The sequence below is a fragment of the Hipposideros armiger genome, unplaced genomic scaffold (assembly GCF_001890085.2).
Source record: "Hipposideros armiger isolate ML-2016 unplaced genomic scaffold, ASM189008v1 scaffold_539, whole genome shotgun sequence".
NCBI lineage: Eukaryota > Metazoa > Chordata > Mammalia > Chiroptera > Hipposideridae > Hipposideros > Hipposideros armiger.
Window position 1 is genome coordinate 852,384 of NW_017731889.1, and position 21,734 is coordinate 874,117.

Here is a 21,734-nt window from a genome sequence, read left to right on the forward strand (position 1 = left end):
TTTAAAAAAAATAAAATAATAAAATAAAAGGTAATATGACAGCCACAATCCATTATCATAATTCTATGTAATAAAATCAACAAAGTAAAAAAAAAAAAATCTACCTACATCCACTATCCTAACAAAGCTTTTTTATTTTCTGTGTTCCCTTCTTAGTCAATGCATATATATTTTGCACAGCTGTTAGCTATCATTTTGTATAAACAATTTTACATCCAACTTTTTATTTGTTATACACATTTTTCACATTATTTCATAGGCTATACAAAATGACAACACAATATTTCATCAAGTAGATATGCTACAATTTGGTTCGTTACTAATGCCTAGACATTAGGCTTGCTTCCCATTCTCTCCAATTATAAAAATTATTATAATGAGCATCAGGTATAAATATCCTTTCTTAATTTGAATATTGATTGGGATAAACTCCCAGAAACCATGGCTACTTTTTTTTTTCCTTTTTTTTTTCTTTTTCATTTTAGAAGTTGTATTAGAGTGCTATGGCTGCTGTAATAATGTACCTACCATAAACTGAGTGGCTTAAACCACAGATTTATTAACTCACAATTCTGGATGCTAGAGCTATGAGATCCAGGTGTCATCAGGGTTGGTTCCTTCTGAGGTTGTGAAGAAGAATCTGTTGCATGTCTCTCCCTGGCTTCTGGTGGTTCCCTGGATATCTCTGGCATTCCTTGGCTTGTAGAAGTATCACCCCAGTCTCTGCTTTCACTTTCACCTGATGTTGTCTCTGTGTGCATGTCTCTGTGCCCCAAGTTTCTTTTTTATAAATGATACCAGTCTTATCGGATTAGGGACCTAACCTACTGCAGCTGACTTCATTCGTAACTAATTCCATGTGCAATGATCCTATTTACAAATAAGGTCAACATTCTAAGTTAATGGGGTTTAGAACTTTAACATTTGAATTTGGGGAACACAATTCAACCCAAAACAGGAGTTATACTTGCTATTAAAAACTCAAAAAGTAGAAAAAATATAATGAAAAGGTGAAGGCCTTAATCAGTCTCTACCAAGCCTTTCCACAGAAGTAATCACTATTACCACCTAAACTTTTCTAATATTTGAATAACACCCTGGCCTCTCATAAACAGCATTTGGTGCTGCTGTACTACAGACTAAATCTAATATGGCAATTTTTATTTACTATAAATGGTAGAGAGGTAGTCTCTGAACATCTAAACATTTAAACTTTTTTCTCAGTTGAAGGATCTCTGCAGGGTACCTGGGGAATCTCAGAATGATAGAATCACAGATTCCAGTGCTAAAAAGCCTTAGAGATAGTAGGCTTAAGTTTATCTGGTGGTAATGTATTTTTTTAGGTCCAAAATGGTTTGCTATTTACCACCTGGCAAATTACTTCTCCAAATCTAAGTTCTTTCATCTATAAAACAGGGTAATATTACCTACATGCATGGATTTGTGAATATTTAGTGAGGTAATGAATTTCAGGAACATAGAAAGCACTCAATTAACAGTAACACTATCTATTTAAAACTTTTTAAATTTTACATATATTCTGATAAAAAAAAATCCACATAACAAAAAATTCACCATTGCAACCATTTTTAACTATACAGTTGAGTAGTGTTAAGTATATTTACATTGTTGTGTAATAGATGCCCAGAACTTTTTCTTCTTGCAAAACTGAAAATCTATGACTATTAAATCCCGTTTCCCCCTCTCCTTCGGCCCCTGATCTGCTTTCTGTTTCTATGAATTTGACTACCTTAGATACCTCATGTAAGTAGAACCATATAGTACTTTTTAACTTTTAAGATATGTAAATGAGGGTATGTAATTTATAAAAGATCTCATTAGTAGAGCCAGAACAGGTCTGGATTTTCTGATTCTTAAAACAGTAACTCATCCAAGATTATTTTTTAGTTCCAGTTGAACTATTAAAGCCTTCTGATAGTCAGAATTTTTACAAGTACTGCTTATGCCTACCATATAGTAAAGTTCTATTTAAATCATAAAGCTTTTAAAAGACCTGGAAACCAAGATTTATGGGTTTAAATATGCCGGATTCTTTTGCCATGCTTCTAATTTACATTAACTCCAGTGCTGTCAATATTAAACAGAACCAAAACTGATAGGAACAGTCAAACCAAGACAAAGTATAACAATCTCTAAGTCAAAAAGAGTAAGCCAGTTGTTTACCAGCTTATTGTGCCTGGATCCTGGGAGGAAAGTATGTCAGCCTCTTAAAGAAATGCACATGTGGTCTGGGCAGCAACTGAACTTCAAAACAGATGTAGAGATCATGCTGCCACATGTAGTGCAGACATCCACACAGCCCTAACGGGGGGCTATTCACTAAGAAATGCCCACCACTATAGACATTACTGTTTCAATTTACTTTTCCCAGGGATTTATCCCTAAAGGGCCCAAGGAGTACTACCCAGGCAATTTAGATTGAAATACAGTGTGCCTATATCTTATAAACATATATCTGTAAGGCACAGACCTAAAAATTCCCTTCAGTCCAGCCTGAGGTTGGGACACAATAGGAGAATTTCGGGGCGGGGGTGGAATAAGGAGAGGGCTGGGAGTTAGAGAAGGGGATCTGGTCAATGTACTATTAACTAAGCCAACTCAATTAAAGTTATAGCTTAATGGAAAAGCCAACATGATCATAAAACGAAAATAAAACAAAATAAACAGAAAACATAAAACAGGTCATCCGGAGAACATCACTAAACATCTCAAACATCCTGTTCCTAATTGGCAATAAATGTCTTGATCTGGCCTATTTGAGGAGTGGCAATTTACTAAAAAAAAAAAAAATCTGATACAATTTAGAGTTATAATAAACAGAACTCCAACTAAATGAAATGAAAAAAAAAGAAAAAGAAAAACCTAGCCAAGAACACAAATGGTATCTCATTTTGCCCCTTTAGAGGAAGCAAATTTTCATTCTGGGAAGTTTAATAATAAGTTCAGTGCATTCACATTTAATGACTCAGGAGACACTTACCACTCCCCTAAAACATGCACATATGAAAACATAAAAACATTCACAATTAGACTTCGTGTGTGGAGTGAACTGCTGATCATATCGAATGAACTTAAAATACCTTAAAATGAGAAGAGCAGTGATTTTCACTTTTTCCAGAGCCCTGCAAAATGCTTAATGCCGTATTTATACTGCAAAACTATGAAATGCTGAGAAAACTTTATCAGACTAAATAAAAACATAACATATTGTAAGGTAGATGCCATTTCATGAATTTACTTAAGCACGTATGGAATTGCGTAGCCTACTCCCAGACTCCACTGCCCTTAACACAGTATGGCAGACAGCTTTGGTGGTTTCTAAAGCCCTGGGGAAAATACATTTACAGAACTATAAAGTAATTTTCCATGCTTTCCCTTTCTCAGTTGCCTGTTCACAACCAGCCTATTCAGTAACAGACAGGAAGAGGAATGGAAGACGACTCAATTTGGATTGTATCCCCTGAGCTATGGTCCCAAAGACGTAAAGGAACACAAGGCAGGAAGGACGGAAGGAGAGAAGCCAGCACCTCTACATGCCACTGGCTGGAACATGGCACAGAAGAGGAATACGGACACCTGCTGGGATGATCTGATAGCCACCCCCTCGTGTACATTCTTACCTGGTTTATTTCAGAGACCCTGCCACCTCCTCCCCTTACATTTCTCAGTGAGTGGTACTACCATCCACCACGATGCCCAAGTCCAAAAACTGTTCTCTCTTAGAGGAAACAAAATTGCCCAGTCCTCATGTTTCCAGAGAAGACAGAATGTCAAACCCACTCCCCAGGAGGAAAAAGAAAAGAAATAGTTTTGATATCACTGAAGGATGCTGTGATGTCATAGCCACACCATTCTCAGCTTTCTCAAGGCCACACCCCCTTCCCTGGTGGCCACATCCCAATGTCTGAAGGACACTTCTGAAAGATAAAGGCCCAGCCCTCCTGTCCCAAAGCAGGAAAGACCTTGAGGGTCTCCCGTCTCTATGCCTGGAGGCACAGCAGAGGTTTCTGTTCAGACTGAGCTACAGCTAAACTCTCCCCTCTGCACAATCCTGCCTCCTTTTCTCCCCTCCACAGCTGTCACTCCCCAAAGTATTCCCTGCACGCTGATCTTCCCCTCAAAGTCAGATTTCCTGAGAGCCCAGCCTATGACATCATCTCCACCCCCACATTGTCTCCTCTCCATGAGAAGAACTGACCTACGTGGTTGATGTGGGAGAAGAAACTAAAAATGCCCAGCACCATACACACCTCTCCACTGGTTTTACGACTTGCCTTACCTACAGAAAAGAAGTGTCTGGTCTACTGTTGCAACATGCTTAGCTGCAGGCTCACTGCATGCCAGACAGGCCTATAGTGGTTCAGCTTAGCTATGTCTAGCTCATTTGCCTACCAAGCCACAGATGTAAGCTGCATTCTTGAATCTGTTTTAAGAGTTAAGGGATTGATGCTTTGATTTCCAACTGCCTATCTCCAATATCTCATATCTACTGGTTCTTAACTCAGGAGAAGACAGGGGTATTATTTATTAGTTCCCTAAAATCTCAACATTATCTTTAACTGCTCCTCTCTCCTTTCCCTAACAACTAAACAGTACCAAGTCCTGCCCTCGTGTATTCTCAAATGTATTTTCAACACCAAAGCCACTATCTTGTTCATATTTATATAATACCAAGTGCCGTCCCCACTTTGCAACCACCATTTAAACTCCTCCAATTAAAATCCTTGCCTTCCAGGTTAAGTATATTTTTAGTATGGGCCATTTGGCCCATATCAGGATCTCACCCTTTCTAACTCTCAAGCACAGCTAGTATATGTCATTATCAGGAAGACCTTTCCTAGCTTTTACTTTACTTTCCTACATTTACCTCAAATCACTTTCAGTTCTCCAAGTACCATGCACACCCTACGCCTCTGCTTACCTGGAAACTTGTACCTTATGATGCAAAGTTCAGCTGTCATCTTCTGACAACCTTTCTGAACACGCCTGCAAAGTCCCCAGTCTCCTCCCAACAAAGCTTCTCCCCTTTCTCTTTGGGCCACCACAGTACCTTCTGTATGCTGTTCCTCTCCTTTGCTTATTCGGCTGTAATACAATTTCTTGATCCTTGAAGGCAAGATCTTTATATCCCCCAAGATCTGCATGTACACAGAAGACAGTCAGGATATATTTAAGGAATAAGTGAATAAAGGAAGGATGAAGAAAAACTAGAGAGCAAGGCAGAATGCAGGGAGGCATGCTAATTATGACAAATACCCCTCCCCCAATGCCACAATTAAAATACTTTCAGTAGCTCCTTCAATTGCCCTAATTTATGAACAAGCTCACAAGCTGGCATTCATGGCCAAAATTTCTCCCAAACTTTCTAATCTTAATTTCTAATTTTCTCCATAAGTACCTTATTCTTCAGCTTAACTGGACTACTCATTTTTCCTTGACCATGCCCAACTTTCTGTCTGCTCATTCTCTTCTTTCCAAATGGAAACACCACTACCACCACCACCAGGTTTCACCATCTAAAATCATATTTATTTATTCATTTAGCAAATAATCACTGAATGCTTACTATGTGCCAGGCACTGTTCTAACAAAGGCACTGTTAAAACAGTCTCTGTTCTCATGGAACTTGTAACCTAGTTGGGCGGTAATGAGGAGACAGAAAAAATAATCAGTATGTCTGGGGGTCATCAGCACTAAGAAGAAAGGTAAGGACAGTACACACATGAGACAGGATGATGAGGAAGGCCTCTCAGATAAGGTCACATTTGAGCAGTGCCCAAAAAAGCTACCAAAAATAGCCCCGGGGCACTGGAGAAGAGCTGTGGAAACAGTTGCATAAATTCGAGGGAAGAGGTTGCTAGGAACAGAAAGGAGGTCAGTGAGGCTGGAGTAAAGTGAGAAAATGGGAGGGAAGATCAGGAAGGTCACATGGGGCCAGGTTGTGGAGGGCCTCCTAAGCCGAGTACAAACTCTGCATTTCACTCTGAATGACGCAGGAAACCACTGGAAGGTTTTGAGCAGAGGCACCTTTTAAAAGGTCATTTGGACTAAGACCATAGGAGAGCAAGGGTGCAAGCAGAAAGACAAATGAGTTACACTGCAGTGGTCTGCATGAGAGTGATTGATGGTGGCTTGAATGGAGATAGAAGCAGTGAAATCGGTGAAAAGTGGTCAGATCTTGGATATATTTCATAGATAGAACCGACAGATTTGTTGACAGACTGGATGTACAATATAAGAGAAAAAGATGTAGTCATGGATGATTTCCAGGGATGAGTCCATGGATGATTCTTTTCTGATTCAGAATTAGAAAGAATGAAGATTGCTTTTAACTGAGTTAGGGAAGCCGTAAGAAGAAAAAGTTCCAGTGAAAAGACAGAAACTCATTTTGGACATAAAGTTTAGTTTATGCTCATGAACATCCAAATGAAATTATCAGACAGTCAGTTAGGAGTCTGGAGCTCAGGGGAGAGGTCTGACCTAAAAATATAAGCTTAGGACTTGTTGGCATGTACATACATACATACATACATACATACATACATACATCACTCACACACACACACATACACACCCCACACTCCCGACCCCAATTTATACCTCTCTCACAGCTCTTTCCCTATTTGATTTTGTAACAGATTCATCACAAAATAAAACATAAAAGTCTGAGTAATCAGCGTTTTAGGAAAAAGAGAATGAACAAAATTGTGAATGACTGAAATATAATTAATTTTATCCATTCTGTTTTGTCTTGCTATGAGCTACAAATACAATTCTGAACAAAACAGACAAGGCCCATTTCTGCAGAATTTAATTTGTGGAAAGCTGAAAAACACTGCTTAAATAATTGCTTCCTTAATTATATTAGGAAAAACAATTTTTTAAAGTATTCAATTCAGAAATCAATGCAGGTATGTATGTATGTATGTATTTACTGTAGTAGTAGTAGTAGTAGTAGTAGTAGTAGTAGTAGTAGTAGTAGTAGTAGTTTCAGGTGTACAAAACAATGCGATAGTTATCCTTTTCACCCCTCACAGTGACAACTACCCCCGATATCATACATATCTATTACAATTCCATTAATTCCACTCCCACACTACACTCCACATCCCACGACTATATATGTATTAAATTATAATTGAAATATAATATTATTCAACAGCAGCTTCGGTGGTCAGGTCTCAACACCATCCATGAATTGGTCTGAATTGATCTCCCTAACAAGACATGAGACCATCTGGCCCCCTAAAAAATATTTACAACATTATTGATTATATTCCCCAAACTGTCTTTTCTATCCCTGAGGCAATATTGTAATTACCAATTTATACTGTCTCATCCCTTCCCCTTCTCCTTCATCCCCACCTCCTCCCATCTGGCAATCATCAGTTTTTCCTCTGTGTCTCTGAGACTATTTCTGTTTACATTTCTCATTTATTCAGTTTTTTAGAGTCCACATATAAGTGAGATCATATGGTATTTGTCTTTCTCTGACTGACTTATTTCATTTAGCATAATGTTCTCTAGGTCCATCTACATCATTGCAAATGGTACGACTTCCTTCTTTTTCATAGCTGAGTAATGCTCCATTGTGTAAATGTACCACAGTTTCTTTCTTTTTCTTTCTTTTTTTTTTAGCTGAGCCATCCTGCTGCCTGTTGGCAGCTTAGTGGCTGCTCAGCTCGGGCTGGGACTCGAACTGCTGTTGCTCAGAGCTCAAACTCTTGAGCGAGCTCTTAACCAACTGAGCCACTCAGCCGGCCCCACAGTTTCTTAATCCAGTCATCTACCAATGGTCATTTCGATTATTTCCAAGTGTTGGCTATTGTAAACAGCACTGCAATGAATATAGGGGTGCATATATTTTTTCAAATTAGTGTCTTGGGCTTCTCTGGATAAATACCTAAGAGTGGAATTGCTGGGTCATAAGGTAGTTCCATTTCCAGTTTTTAGAGATACCGCCATACTGATTTCCATAGTGGCTGCACCAGTCTGCAGTCCCACCAACAGTGCACCAGGGTTCCCTTTCCCCACAACCTCTCCAGCACTTGTTTGTTGATTTATTGATGATAGCCATTCTGACAGGGGTAAGGTGGTATCTCATTGTGGTTTTTATCTGCATTACCCTAATGATTAGTGAGGTTGAACATTTTTTCATATGCCTGTTGGCCATCTGTACGTCCTCTTTAGAGAAATGTCTCTTCATAACCTCTGCCCATTTTTTAATTGGGTTGTTTTTTTGGTGTTGAGTTGCTTCAGTGTTTCATAAATTTTGGGTATTAACCCCTTATCAGATATATCATTGACAAATACCTTCTCCCATTCAGTAAGCTTCCTTCTTGTTTTATTGATGGTTTCTTTTGTTGTGAAAAAACTTATAAGTTTGATGTACTCCCATATGTTCATTTTTTCTTTTACTTCTCTTGCCCACAGGGATGTATCAGTAAAAATATTGCTCAGGGTAATGTCTGCAAATTTACTCCCTATATTTTCTTCTAAGGGTTTTATGGTTTCAGGTCTTACGTTTAAGTCTTTAATCCATTTTGAATTTGTTCTAGTATTTGGCCTAAGGAGGTGGTCCAGTTTCATTTTTTTGCATGTGTCAGTCAAATTCTCCCAGCACCATTTATTAAACAGACTATCTTTACCCCAATGTAAATTCTTCCTTCCATTGTCATAGACTAACTGTCTGTATATACTTGGATTTATTTCTGGGCTCTCTAATCTGTTACATTGATCTATGTGCCAGTTTTTCTGCCAGTACCATACTGTTTTGATTACTGTAGCTTGTAATATGTTTTGATGTCTGGTAGCATGATACCCCCAACTTTGTTCTTATTTCTCAGGATTGCCATGGCTATTCGGGGTCTTTTATGGTTCCATATAAATTTTAGGATTATATTTTCTATTTCTGTGAAAAATGCCCTTGGTAGTTTGATAGAAATTGCATTGAATCTATATATTGCTGTAGGCAGTATGGACATTTTAACTATATTCATTCTTCCTATCCATGAGCATGGGAGGTTTTTCCATTTGTTTGTATCTTCTTTTATTTCTTTCTTCTGTGTTTTATAATTTTCTGAGTATCTGAGTACAGGTCTTTTACTTCTTTGGTTAAATTTATTCCTAAGTATTTTATAGTTCTTGAAGCAACTGTAAATGGGACTGCTTGCTTGCTTTCTTTCTTTCTTTTTTTTTTTTATCTGAGCCATCCTGCCACCAGTTGGTAGCTCAGCAGCAGCTCAGCTTGGGCTGGGACTTGAACCGATGTTGCTCAGAGCTTGCACTCTTGAGCAAGCTCTTAACAAACTGAGCCACTCAGCCAGCCCAGGGCTGTTTTCTTAATTTCACCTCCCGATAGTTTATCATTGGTATATACAAATGCAACTGATTTCTGAATATTAATTTTGTATCCTGCTACCTTACTCAATTTGTCTATCAGTTCCATCAGTTTTTTGATGGAATCTTTGGGGTTTTCTACATATAGTATTATGTCTTCTGCATATAATGACAATTTTACTTCCTCCTTACCGATTTGGATGCCTTTTATTTCTTTTTCTTGTCTGACTGCTGTGGCTTGAACCTCCAGAACTATGTTGAATAAAAGTGGAGAAAGTGGACAGCCTTGTCTTGTTCCTGATCTTAAAGGGAGTGGTTTTAGCTGTTCCCCATTGAGTATGATGTTAGCTGTGGGTTTATCATATATGGCCTTTATTATGTTGAGATATGATCTCTATTCCCACTTTCCTAAGAGTTTTTATCATAAATGGCTGCTGTATTTTGTCAAATGCTTTTTCTGCATCTATTGATATGACCATATGATTTTTATTTTTCATTTTGTTGATACGGTGTATCACAGTAATTGATTTGCGGACATTGAACCAACCTTGCGTACTAGGAATGAAACCCACTTGATCATGGTGTATGATCTTAATATTTTGCTGAATTCTGTTTGCTAAGATTTTGTTGAGGATTTTTGCATCTATGTTCATCAGGGATATCGGCCTGTAGTTTTCCTTTTTTGTACTGTCTTTGTCTGTTTTTGGAATCAGGGTGATGATCGTGGCTTCATATAAAGAGTTTGGGAGACTTCCCTCCTTCTGGATGTTTTGGAATAGTTTGAGAAGAATAGTTGATAATTCTTTTTTGAATGTTTGGTAAAATTCACTTGTGAAGCCATCTGGTCCGGGGCTTTTGTTTGTTGGGAGCTTGTTGATTACTGATTGAATTTCCTTGGTAGTAATCAGTCTATTCAGATTTTCTGTTTCTTCTTGAGTGATCTTTGGAAGGTTGTATGCTTCTAGAAAATAATCCATCGCTTCCAGAGTGTCAAATTTGTTGGCATATAGTTGCTCATTGTAATTTCTTAAAATTTTTTGTATTTCTGTGGTGTCTGTTGTCACTTCACCTCTTTCATTCCTGATTTTACTAATTTGAGTCCTCTTTTTTTATTTTGATGAGTCTGGCTAGATTTGTCAATTTTGTTTATCTTCTCAAAAAAACAGGTCTTGGTTTCGTTGCTCTTTCGTATTGTTTTTCTGATCTCTATTTCATTTATTTCTGCTCTGGTCTTTATTATCTCCTTCCTTGTACTCCCTTTGGCTTATTTTGTTGTTTTTCTTCTAGCTCCCTGAGATGTAAGGATAACTTGTTGATTTGAAATTTTTCTTGCTTCTTTAGGTAGGCCTGCACTGCTATGAACTTCCCTCTTAGGACTGCTCTCACTGTGTCCCGGAGATTTTGAGTTGTGGTGTTTTCATTTTCACTTGTCTCAAGGTATCTTTTGATTTGCTCCTGGATCTCAATTTTGACCCACTTGCTATTTAGTAGCGTGTTATTCAGCCTCCAGGCATTTGTGAGCTTTCTGGATTTCTTCTTGTAATTGATTTCCAGTTTCATCGCATTGTGGTCGGAGAAGACGCTTGATATGATTTCAATCTTCTTAAATTTATTGAGACTTGTTTTGTGGCCTAACATGTGGTCTATCTTGGAAAATGTTCCATGTGCACTTCAGAAGAACGTATATTCTGTAGCTTTGGGGTGAAATGCTCTGAAAATATCAGTTAATCAGCTAGTCTAAAGTGTCATTTAAGATCGCTGTTCCCACATTGATTTTCTGTCTGGAGGATCTGTCCACTGGTGACAGTGGGGTGTTGAAGTCCCTTACTATGACAGTGTTACTGTTGATCTCTGTCTTTATGTCTGTCAATATTTGTTTTATATATTTAGGGGCTTCTATGTTAGGTGCATAGATGTTTACTAGGGTAATGTCCTCTTGTTGAATCGATTCCTTTATTATTACGAGGTGCCTTTCTTTGTCCTTTATTATATTCTTCAATTTAAAGTCCATTTCATCTGATATAAGTATCGCTACTCCAGCTTTTTTCTCAGTTCCATTTGCATGAAATATTTCACTCCATCCCTTTACTTTCAGCCTGTATGTGTCTTTTGATCTGAGTTGAGTCTCTTGTATACAGCATACGCAAGGGTCTTGCTTTCTTATCCATTCGGCCACCCTATGGCTTTTGATTGGAGTATTTAATGCATTTACATTTAATGTGATTATTGATAGGTGCATTTTTTTTTTATTGCCATTTTGTTATTTGTGTTCCTGGTCTTCGTTAGTTAGGTTGTTTTTCTCTTTCCTCTGCTTAAAGCAGCCCTTTAACTTTCCTGCAATGCGGGCTTGGTGGTAATGAATTTCTTAAGCTTATTCTTTTCTGGGAAGCTCTTTATCTCTCCTTCAATTTTAAATGATAACCTTGCTTGATAAACCAATCTAAATTGCAGGCCTCTGTTTTTCATCACTTTGAAGACCTCCTGCCACTCCCTTCTGGCCTGCAGAGTTTCTGTAGAAAAGTCAGCTGATAATCTTATGGGGGTGCTCTTGTATGTAACTTGCTGCCTGTCCCTTGCTGCTTTTAGGATTCTGTCTTTGTCTTTAACCCTTCCCATTTACACTATAATGTGTCTTGGTGTGGGCCTGTTTGGGATCATCTTGGTTGGAACTCTCTGCACTTCCTGGGCTTGTATGTCAATTTTCTTTGCCAGTTTAGGGAAGTTTTCAGACATTATTACTTCAAATATGTTCTCGATCCCTTGCTCCCTCTCTTCTCCTTCTGGTATTCCTATGATGCGCATGTTGTTGAGTTTGATGTTGTCGCCTAGCTCTCTTAAACTATTTTCAATATTTTTTTATTCATTTTTCTTTTTGTTGTTCTGCTTGGATGACCTCTGCTATCTTGCCTTCTAAGTCACTGATTTGGTCCTCTGCTTCATCCAATCTACTAGTAATTCCATCGAGTTTGTTATTTAATTCAGTAACTGAATTTTTTATTTCTAGCTGGTTGTTTTTCATCATTTCTCTATCCTTCTTTTCATTCTCATTAATTCTCTTGAGCATTCTAATAGTCAGTGTTCTGAATTCTGTCTCCAATAGGTTGTTTACCTCTATTTCCTCTAATTTAGGAGGTTTCTTCTGTTCTTTTATTTGGGATGTGTTTCTTTGTTTCCCCATCCTGGCTTACTCTTTGTGTTTACTTCGATGAAATAGGTAGATCCCCTAGGTCTCTCAGTCTTTTCTGGGTAGACTTATGTGGTATATGTCCTTTATATTTGAATGGCTCAGACTCCCTTTTCTCCCGTGTGTGTGTGTACAAGAGATATTCCTTGTCTTATGTGCCTTCTCCTGTCGAGGTCTAGTTTTTATTGTTTTCGGCTTGTCAGTAGGTGGGCTTGACTCCCAAGCTGACTAGCCGTGAGGATTAGCTGTGTCCAAAGTTTATAAGCTGTTGTGTGAGGGTTGACCCCTCTGATGGGGCTTGGCCCCTATGGGGCTCTTGTGCCTGTAGCAATTTCCCTTTGGGTGTGAATTTTGTAGGTAAGACCCTGTAATGCTCTGGTTTTACCTAAAGTTGGTCTTTGGCTGGGCCCCGCTGCAGAGCATGTTTAGGGTAAAACAGATCAACAAGCACAACCACAACAGCCACTAAAGGTAACCAGATACTCTCTGATGTACAAAACAACCATCACCCTACACTCAACATGTACAGAAATATCAATCATACACAAGGAGAAAACAAACCAACAGAAACGAGAAAAAAAACAACAAATAGCAGAACAAAATTAAATATAATAAACTAAAAAATAGAATGAACGTGGGAAACAAAACAGCAACCCTTAAAACAACAACAGTAGCAAAAAAAAAACTTGCAGAAAAAACGGAAAGAAGGAGTCAAGTCAAGCTGTGACAAGGAAGCAGGAAAGAAGAGAGAGAGAGGTTAGAAGAGAAGAGAGAAAAAAGAAGAAAAAATATATGCATGTGTGTATATATATATCTATATCTATATGTCTACTCCCTCATATGTATGGACATATATATCCACATATATATGCACCTGTATATATGCCTATATAAAAAGTAAAAATACTAATGAAATAGAAGAATCCAAAAACAACCAACACAAGCAATCAAAGAAAAACCCCCCAAAAAACATCCAAGAGAACCCAATTAACAATAACAATATAACACACCAAAAGAAAACAAACAATAAAAAAAAAGGAGAAAAAAACAAGAAATAACCAGTGCCAATCTTGGCTAAAGTCCGCCAAGCTCTGCCTCTGCTATACACACTCCTGTGTGTCTCGTGGGGGCAGAGCCAGCCGCCTGGCACCTAGAGTGAGCCTGGTAATGCAGGTCTATTTTAGATGAGGTGTGATTAATAGTTTTTTTTTTACAAAGTCAGTGTTATTTCTGCTCCCACCTGTCCAGAGGCACTCTGATTTCTGCGTAGCCAGAGGACTGGATGTGCATCTTCCGGTGCTCTTTCCACTGGGGGCTGTTGGGGGGTTAGGGGGTGGAGATTTCAGAACTGCTGGTAGGCCTTCCTGTGTATCAGCAGCCAAAGCTGTTCTGCAAGCTGTGTGTTTAGTAGCCCACTCCCGCAGCCTCTTCTCATGTAAATTTCTCAACCCCCAGGGAGTCGAAGCACCTTTGTTCTGACTTACTCCTCTCTTCAGGGGTCAGACTCAGGCTCTGGCAGGGAGGGGGCCAAGGTTTCTGAGGGACAGTGGGGGTGTGCACTTATCTCTGCAGTTTATTTATTTTTCCTGTCTGAGTGAAAAGGGGAAAAAAGAGAAAAAAAAAAGGAAAAAGAAAAAATACCCCTCTGATGCTCCCGCACAGCCCCTGCTGCTCTCCAGGAGCACCCCCTGGCAAGGCAGCTCGTGTCTCCACAGCTGTGGGGTGTGGGCTGCGTCTCCACGCTTCTCGCTTCCCTCTTCTCCTGCTCGCTGGTTTGAGATTTCTGTCTCAGAAACTGCGTGCCCTGGGGCTCCTGTCGCACTCCCTGCGGGGATGGTCAGCCCAAAGGCTGAGCCCGCCCAGATGCTGCAAAACACTCTGCCTTGTCCTGGATTCCCACAGTTCTGCAGCCGCGGGCACAGACAGACTGAGCCTCCGCTAACGCCCTCCTCTCTCTGTTCTGCCTGGTGCCCGGCCTGAGGATTCTGCCTTGGCGGGGGCTGGAGGTGCAGAGAGCGAGCCCCGGGAACTCTCCGATCTGCTCTCTGAGACCCCGAGTCTCAGCAGCCGCGGGTGCGGTGTGTGCCTCCACCCGCCTCGCCTCCCTCTTCCCCCACTCGCCCTGTCTGCCCACCTGTCTGTCCACCTTTAAGTACTCTGACGTGGGGGTCCCTTCGCTGCTCAGCGTGCTCGGTAGAGGTTTGTTTGCTGCACTCCAGCTGTTCAAATTGCTGTGCTTTCCAGGGGAGAACTCAGGGAGCCCTCCTCACTGCAGCCATTTTTCAGAATCCTAACCTCAGCCCTTTTGTTCTATTCAGGCTTTCAACTAATTGGATGAGGCCCACACACATTAGCAAGTCTACCAGTTTGAATGTTAATCACATCCCAGAACACTCTCACAGAAACACCCAGGATAATGCTTGACCAAATGGCTGGAAGCCCATAGACCAGTCAAGTTGAAACATAAAATTAACCATCATAGATAGACAACGAGACCCACGGAGAGCTTTAGGATCATATCTGCACATATAAAAACACCTGATTTTTGATGAAGGTAGTAACACATACATAGAGGACAGTGAGGAAAGGATTTTTCAGTAACTTTGTTGGGACATTGGGGAATCCATGTGGAAGCAAGATGAAAATGGACTTAGACCATACAATAAAATAGTTATAGGTGGACCACAGATCTAAATGGGAAAGGCAAACCAATATATTTTTAGAGGATAATATGGAAGATCTTATTGGAGTAGGGAAAATTTTCCAAATAAGATACAAAGTTATTAACCACAAACAGCAAGACTGATAAATCTGAGTACAATAAAATTAAACATATCTTCTGTAAAAGAATATAAGAAATTTAACATAAAAACATAAACCACAGAGCAGAATACAAAGTTACAATACATATAATAAAAAAGGTGCCCATATTCAACACATATAAAGAATTTCTACAAATCAATAATTAAAAAACAAACAGAGCTCATTCCATCAACTAATTCAAATCTCTCCTAAAAAGTCACCTCCTTGGAGAATATTTCTAACTATCCTTTCTAATAGTGAACTTTCATCATCTCTTACCCTTATCTATCTTTATCTTTCTCTCTAGCACTAAGCAATGACTTGTTATACATTTTGGCATACATGACTTTTTTAAATTATTGAGGCATAATTGATATATAACAGTTTCAGATACATAACATGATTTTATATTTGTATATATTGCAAGATGATTACCAAAATAAGTCTAATATTCATCACCAGAGTTAAAAACATTTTTTTCTTATGAAAAGGACTTTTAAGATCTACTCTCTTAGCAACTTTCAAATATGTAATATAGTTTTATTATCTATAGTCAGCATGCTGTAAGTTACAACCCCATGACTTATTTCTTTTATAACTTGAAATTTGTACCCTTTGACCCCATTCACCCATTTCCCCCATTCCCCACCCCCACCTCTGGCAACTGTCAATCTGTTCTCTGTATCTATGAGCTTGTTTTGTTTTTAGTCCACACATAAATGAGATCATATGACTTATTTCATTTAGCATAATGCCCTCTAGGGTCCATCCATTTTGTTGCAAATGGAAAGATTTCATTATTTTTTATGGCTGAATAATATTCACTGCATATATCTCACATTTTCTTTATCCATCATCAACCACTGATGGACCCCTAGGTGGCTCCCATATCTTGGCTGCTGTAAATAATACATCTGTACCCTCAAACTCTTTCATAGTGCCTGGCAAACAGTAGATGCTCAAAAGTCTCTATTGAATAGATTCACCAGGAAAACTAAGTTTTTCAAAAACCACATTTTCAAAAAGATATGAAACAGTCCTATGACTTCAACCAGTCTCTAAACTGTAAGACTAGTCATTAACGTATTTCCAACATAACGTATTAACATAAGCTAACACATGGTAAACATCAAACAGAATTTTTATTTCATCTCTGTTCTAAAAGTACAACTCATACCACTCAGTCCAATATTTTCAAGTTTGATAAATAATCTGAATTTTTACTGAATTTTAGAATTTACAGAAGAAATTCTTGGCGTTTCATTCAGGCTGTTTCTAGGATGCTCTAGGAACACAGAGTAACCCAAGATTTGATTACCACAATTAGAACAGCATAGCACATACCAGGCACTAAATAAATGCTCGCTGAATAAAACCAACGAATATTAAAATATGCCTTGTTATATAATGTTCAGAAGGATATTGGATGACAAGTTACACATCCTTAATGTGTAGTGTCACTCTAAAAGTTACATGGAGAAAGGACCACTTCTAAGATAAAAAATACACCTAAGACATGTAAAATTGATTTATATACCAACAACTATCTTCTGTCTTGCTACATTTATGGTCAATATTATTTACATAATTATATAGGTACTGAATCGTGATAGGTATATGTAATTAGCTTTAAATTGCTAATACTTAAATAATTAATGTTATTCTAGACATATTTTTTATCAGTTAATATTACAGACTTGCCTGGTACAATGAGGAGGGAAATTGTTGTCGCAGTCTCCTGTCTTCAACCCCTTTTACTAGCGCTTTCTTCTCACGAGTCCTGTTCAGGACTTTGACAATTTCAATCACTCAATTTTATGATCTAGTCTGGCTACTACCTCCTCTCTCCCTCCTTCACCCTGCCAAATTTCTTAAAAGAGTAACCCAAGTTTATCCTCTCCACATCCTCATCTCCCCATCATTCCTGAATCTGTAGTAATCTGACTACTTCCCTCAATCTCCCATTAACCCATTCTCACCAAGGCCATTCCTCCGAGTGGCTGAATCCAGTTAGTGCTTTTCAATCCTTAACTTGCTTTATGCTTGACAGCTGCACTGTCCCATACAGTGGCCACTCATCATATCAAATATATTGAGTATAATAAAGAAAGTGAATTTTTAATTTTTAAATTTTAATTAAATTTAAAAACTGAAACTCAGTTCAGTTATAGGTTTCTTTGGTATAATTTGAGTGTGTTAACTGATTTTTTCAACTATAAATTTTATGAAATCTAAATACAGATAAAAAATTTCCAATGAAAATTCAGTATCTGAATTAAGATATAACATGAAGATGCAAGCATAAGTGAAACATACACACTGGATTTCAATGACTTAGTAAGAAAATAGATTATAAAATAATCTCATTATAGTTTTATGTTGAAATGATTGTATTTTTGGATATACTGGATTAAATAAAATCTTATTAAAATTAATTTCACTTATTTCTTTTTATGTTTCTTAAAGCAGCTACAGGAGGGCTGGCCGAGTGGTTCAGTTGGTTGACAGTTAGCTTAAGAGCATGAGCTCTCAGCAACAGGGACACCTGTTAGATTCCTACATGGGCCAGTGAACTGCGCCAGAGCTGAGCTGCCGCTGAGCTGCCAACAGGTGGCAGGATGGCTCAGCTGGTGAGAGCACGTGCCCCTAACAAGGTTGCCTGTTCAATGGTGGGCTACGCCCGCACGCAACTAAGACTGAACTTGCTCAGCACCTTGAGCTGAGCTGCCACCTGGATGGCTCAGGGAATAGAGCGTGCACACTCTTAACAACAAGGCTGCTGATTCGACTCCCTCACGGATGGTGGCTACGCCCACCTGCAACTAAGATTGTAACACAGCACTTTGAGCTTAGAGGCCACGTGCTGCCAACGGGCAGCCAGATGGCAAGTGGCGCCCTCCACAATTAAGACTGAAGAACAACAACTTGGCTGGTCCCCCTCCCCAATTCCCCAATTTAAAAAAAAAAAAAAAGCTACAGGAAATTTTTAAATTATCTATGCATTATTTTATTTCTATTGGACAGCACTGCACTATAGCATTAGATATGAATAACCACTCATACATACCTCCTTCGACTACTCCCCATTTTTAGTGTACAGTGTAGCTTATTCTTCCATTCACTCCTTAAAAACCAGTGTCTCCTAGGTTGTCCCAAGGCCCTTTCCCCTCCCCACACTAGGCACTCTCCCTGGTTGATCTCACCCTCACCCAAGGCTTCCACTATTCAATCCCTTACACTGATGGCTGTCAATCCTCCTTTTGCATACCAGCTGGCTCTCCTGAGAATGGTATGTTCAACTCCACAGACATCTGAGTACATCTGCACTTAATATGCCATGACGTCTTTTGGATATTTACTTTATTAATATCACAAATACAGCCCCCCTTTTCCATTTCATTCAGGTCCTCATGATTTCTCACCTTTATCATTACAATAGCTTCCAAAGTACTAGTATTCCTTGCCCCCTTCCAAATCAACTTCCTTTTACTGTTCAGTTTCTAAAGCACACACTTGGCCATGTGATTTCTCTGTTTAAAATACTTCTTATAACAATACATAGCACTTGGTGCTTACCTGTGTCCCCGGCTTTATGCTTCATAACCAACTGAATAACACCTGAGCTCAGATATATCTAAGCACTGGAGTTCCCTGAATGCAACATGTGCTTTCTCACCACCATGCTTTGCACATGCTCTTTCTGCTGCTGGGAATATTGCTCCTAAAACTCTATCCCTGCTCCGAGTCATCCTTCAAAACTCAGCTAATATATGACCTCCCCCAGTAAATGTCTCCAAACCCCCAAATATGAGCAAATGTCCCTCCACCGTGTTACCATCATGCCTATATACAGCCCTACTAATCACCCAATCACACTGCCACTGGATGATCTGGTTACCAGTCTGTGAATTCCCTGAAGGTAGCAATTAAGTGTTTTTACTTTATCTCCCTGTGCTATATACTCACTAAGTACCTACTGGTAAATAGATACTATATTAAATAAGGGAAACCCACAGAATAAAATGCAAGGCTAGACATTTTTAAATGAGCTAATAATTATGATAAAAATAAAGAAAGTTAACCCCAATCACCCTAAAAACGTGTTAGTTAGATGGCCTATGTCAGGACTTATTGAGGTAGGCAATATAAAAATATATCCTAAATAATCATTAAAATGTCAAATAATCAACAGAAGCAACAATTTAAAACATTAAAGACTAAATATGTTATTGTAGTCCTATAAACTTGTTTTTCATACCTTTTCAACTCTAATTCTACTTATCAGTTTTTCTTCAGCTCTTTAAATTAATTTCCCTTCCAATTAAATTTTGCATTCTTTCCTTCCCTCACCAAATTCTTTTCACCTCTACCATCCCTTCTATTCTTCTTTCAATCTAACAGAAAATTACAAATATTGTCTTGGTCATGTCCGCTGGTCATTTTGTATAAAACAAAGAAATGGTAAAAAAGCAGTGAATGAAATGCTATCACCAGTCAGGTTGATAGACAAAACCACATGCCTTAATCTGGGTGGGAGATTTCATAACTCTAAGCAGCTAATCTGAACCATCCGCATGCTAAGTGGAGTCTGACAGGCATCAGTGAGTCCTGGGGGCTGTTGCAGCAGGAGAGCGGGAGGTAAGAGGAAAAAACAGCCAGCTCACTAGTGGTGAGGGCAGCCGCAGCCCAGCCCTACAAGATTCTCCAACTTGCGCCTGCCCTTCAGGAAGCAGAAACAGACAAGGGGATGCAGGGAGCTGTCGGCTATCTGGGTTACCTAGCTGGGTAACTGACACGACGGTGTGAGCAGCAGTAGCCAACGAGCACCAGGTGCTAGGCTGAGCACACTGGCCCAGGTACCAACTCAAGGACGTGAAATAAAGACCGCTGCTCCCAGGGAACTTCTGAATTTTAGTTTTACTACAGAATAGATTCTGAGACAGGCAGAGAAGTACCTGGGGAAGAATTACATAATTACAGTATTTAAACTTAGGTTGGTAGGGAGAAACAATTTCTTTGAAAGACAGCAGCAATTGCTAGAAAGAAATGGAGTACATTCTTTTAATTACATGAAAGTAACTTTTCAAAATCACTCACTATTAGGTCTTGTAGGTATGGGAAAGTTCACCCTAAAGACTAATGTCTTATAGAATTCACAAACAAAAATGAAATCTCTTGAATAACTTTACACTCAGCCAGATAATGTAACAGTGTTTGAAAAAGTTTCTAAAACATCATAGTGCTGGACTGTCAAAGCAGCACCTTTAAACAATCAATTTAATTCAAAGCAGTGCAGAGCAAGATTTACTCTCTTACCCGTGTCCAGGAGTTAAGTTTCGATTCCCCAGAATTCTGTGGTTCTTTGTTAATCAGACAACATAAGCACCATATTAAAATTTTCTGGCTTTCATCTGCAAAAAGAAAAAATTAAAATGAGCAGGTTCGATCAAATGAAAAAGGAAAGATAACCAGTATAAAAAAACTTAAAACACTGTATTTATAGAAAATATATTTATTATATTTTAGGAAAATCTCAAACTACTAAGTTCATAGAACAGTATCCAGGAACACGTGTGAAACTTAACTTTGTGGGGTTATTTTTTCTTCTTGTGGGTTTGGGATCACTTATACTTAGCCCTTGTGTGGCCAATTCCCTTTCTGTTACAGCAGCAATTTTTAAAGCCAAAAGAGGATGGAAAGAACTAAAAGAACTGGGACTTTCTCAAGATCAGTTCTTTATTTCACATTTCAAACCAATAGTAATTTCAACCTCTTTAAGGCAACATAACTGTTATAGGCAGAAGTCAGTATTTATGACTAAATCTTTTAATTTTCTAATTTGACAAAACACCCTCGCTTGTTACAAACAAAAGGATTGTTTGGTACCAAATGGTTTAGATAAAATAGAAGCCTCTTAACATGCTCCTAATACTTTACTCTCAAATTTAAAACTTTATCAAATATGTGATTTGGAAACTATGAAATCTTATATTTGGTGGGAATATCTATTTAGTGAGCCATTTTCTTTTTCCTCTTTTGGAAACTGAGTCCACTTCAGCTGGAAATTTTAGAGCAGGATTGAAAAGCAAAAATGGGCCTAAAAACTGAAGATGTTATTACTTGAATTAGAGCCAAGCAACTACAGTTTTATCACAAGGCCATGGAGGTGAGGCTGAGGAAACCCAGCACCTGGAATCAATCTCTGTATAATCACCTGATGCCCTTCTGGGGGCAGAAAAATAAATTGTCCTTCTATCATTCTAATTTCTTCTGGGTGGACTAATAATAAAATTAACATGAGACAGATTAACAGGAGAAAAATGACCAAATTTATTATGTATGTACATATGGGGGTTCCATAAGAATATGGGATCAGGGCAGAAGCAGA

The 21,734-nt window shown here is 38.7% G+C and overlaps 1 protein-coding gene across 2 annotated transcripts in view; it reads right to left on the reverse strand.

Annotated features, from left to right (window-relative positions):
* FANCC (FA complementation group C) overlaps positions 1–21,734 on the reverse strand; it is a 260,271-nt gene that overhangs the window by 140,205 nt on the left and 98,332 nt on the right. For both annotated transcript variants that reach the window (XM_019668799.1, XM_019668798.1), the window contains exon 4: positions 20,663–20,757. In XM_019668799.1, the coding sequence (XP_019524344.1) occupies positions 20,663–20,757 (95 nt within the window). The remainder of the gene's footprint in view (positions 1–20,662; positions 20,758–21,734) is intronic.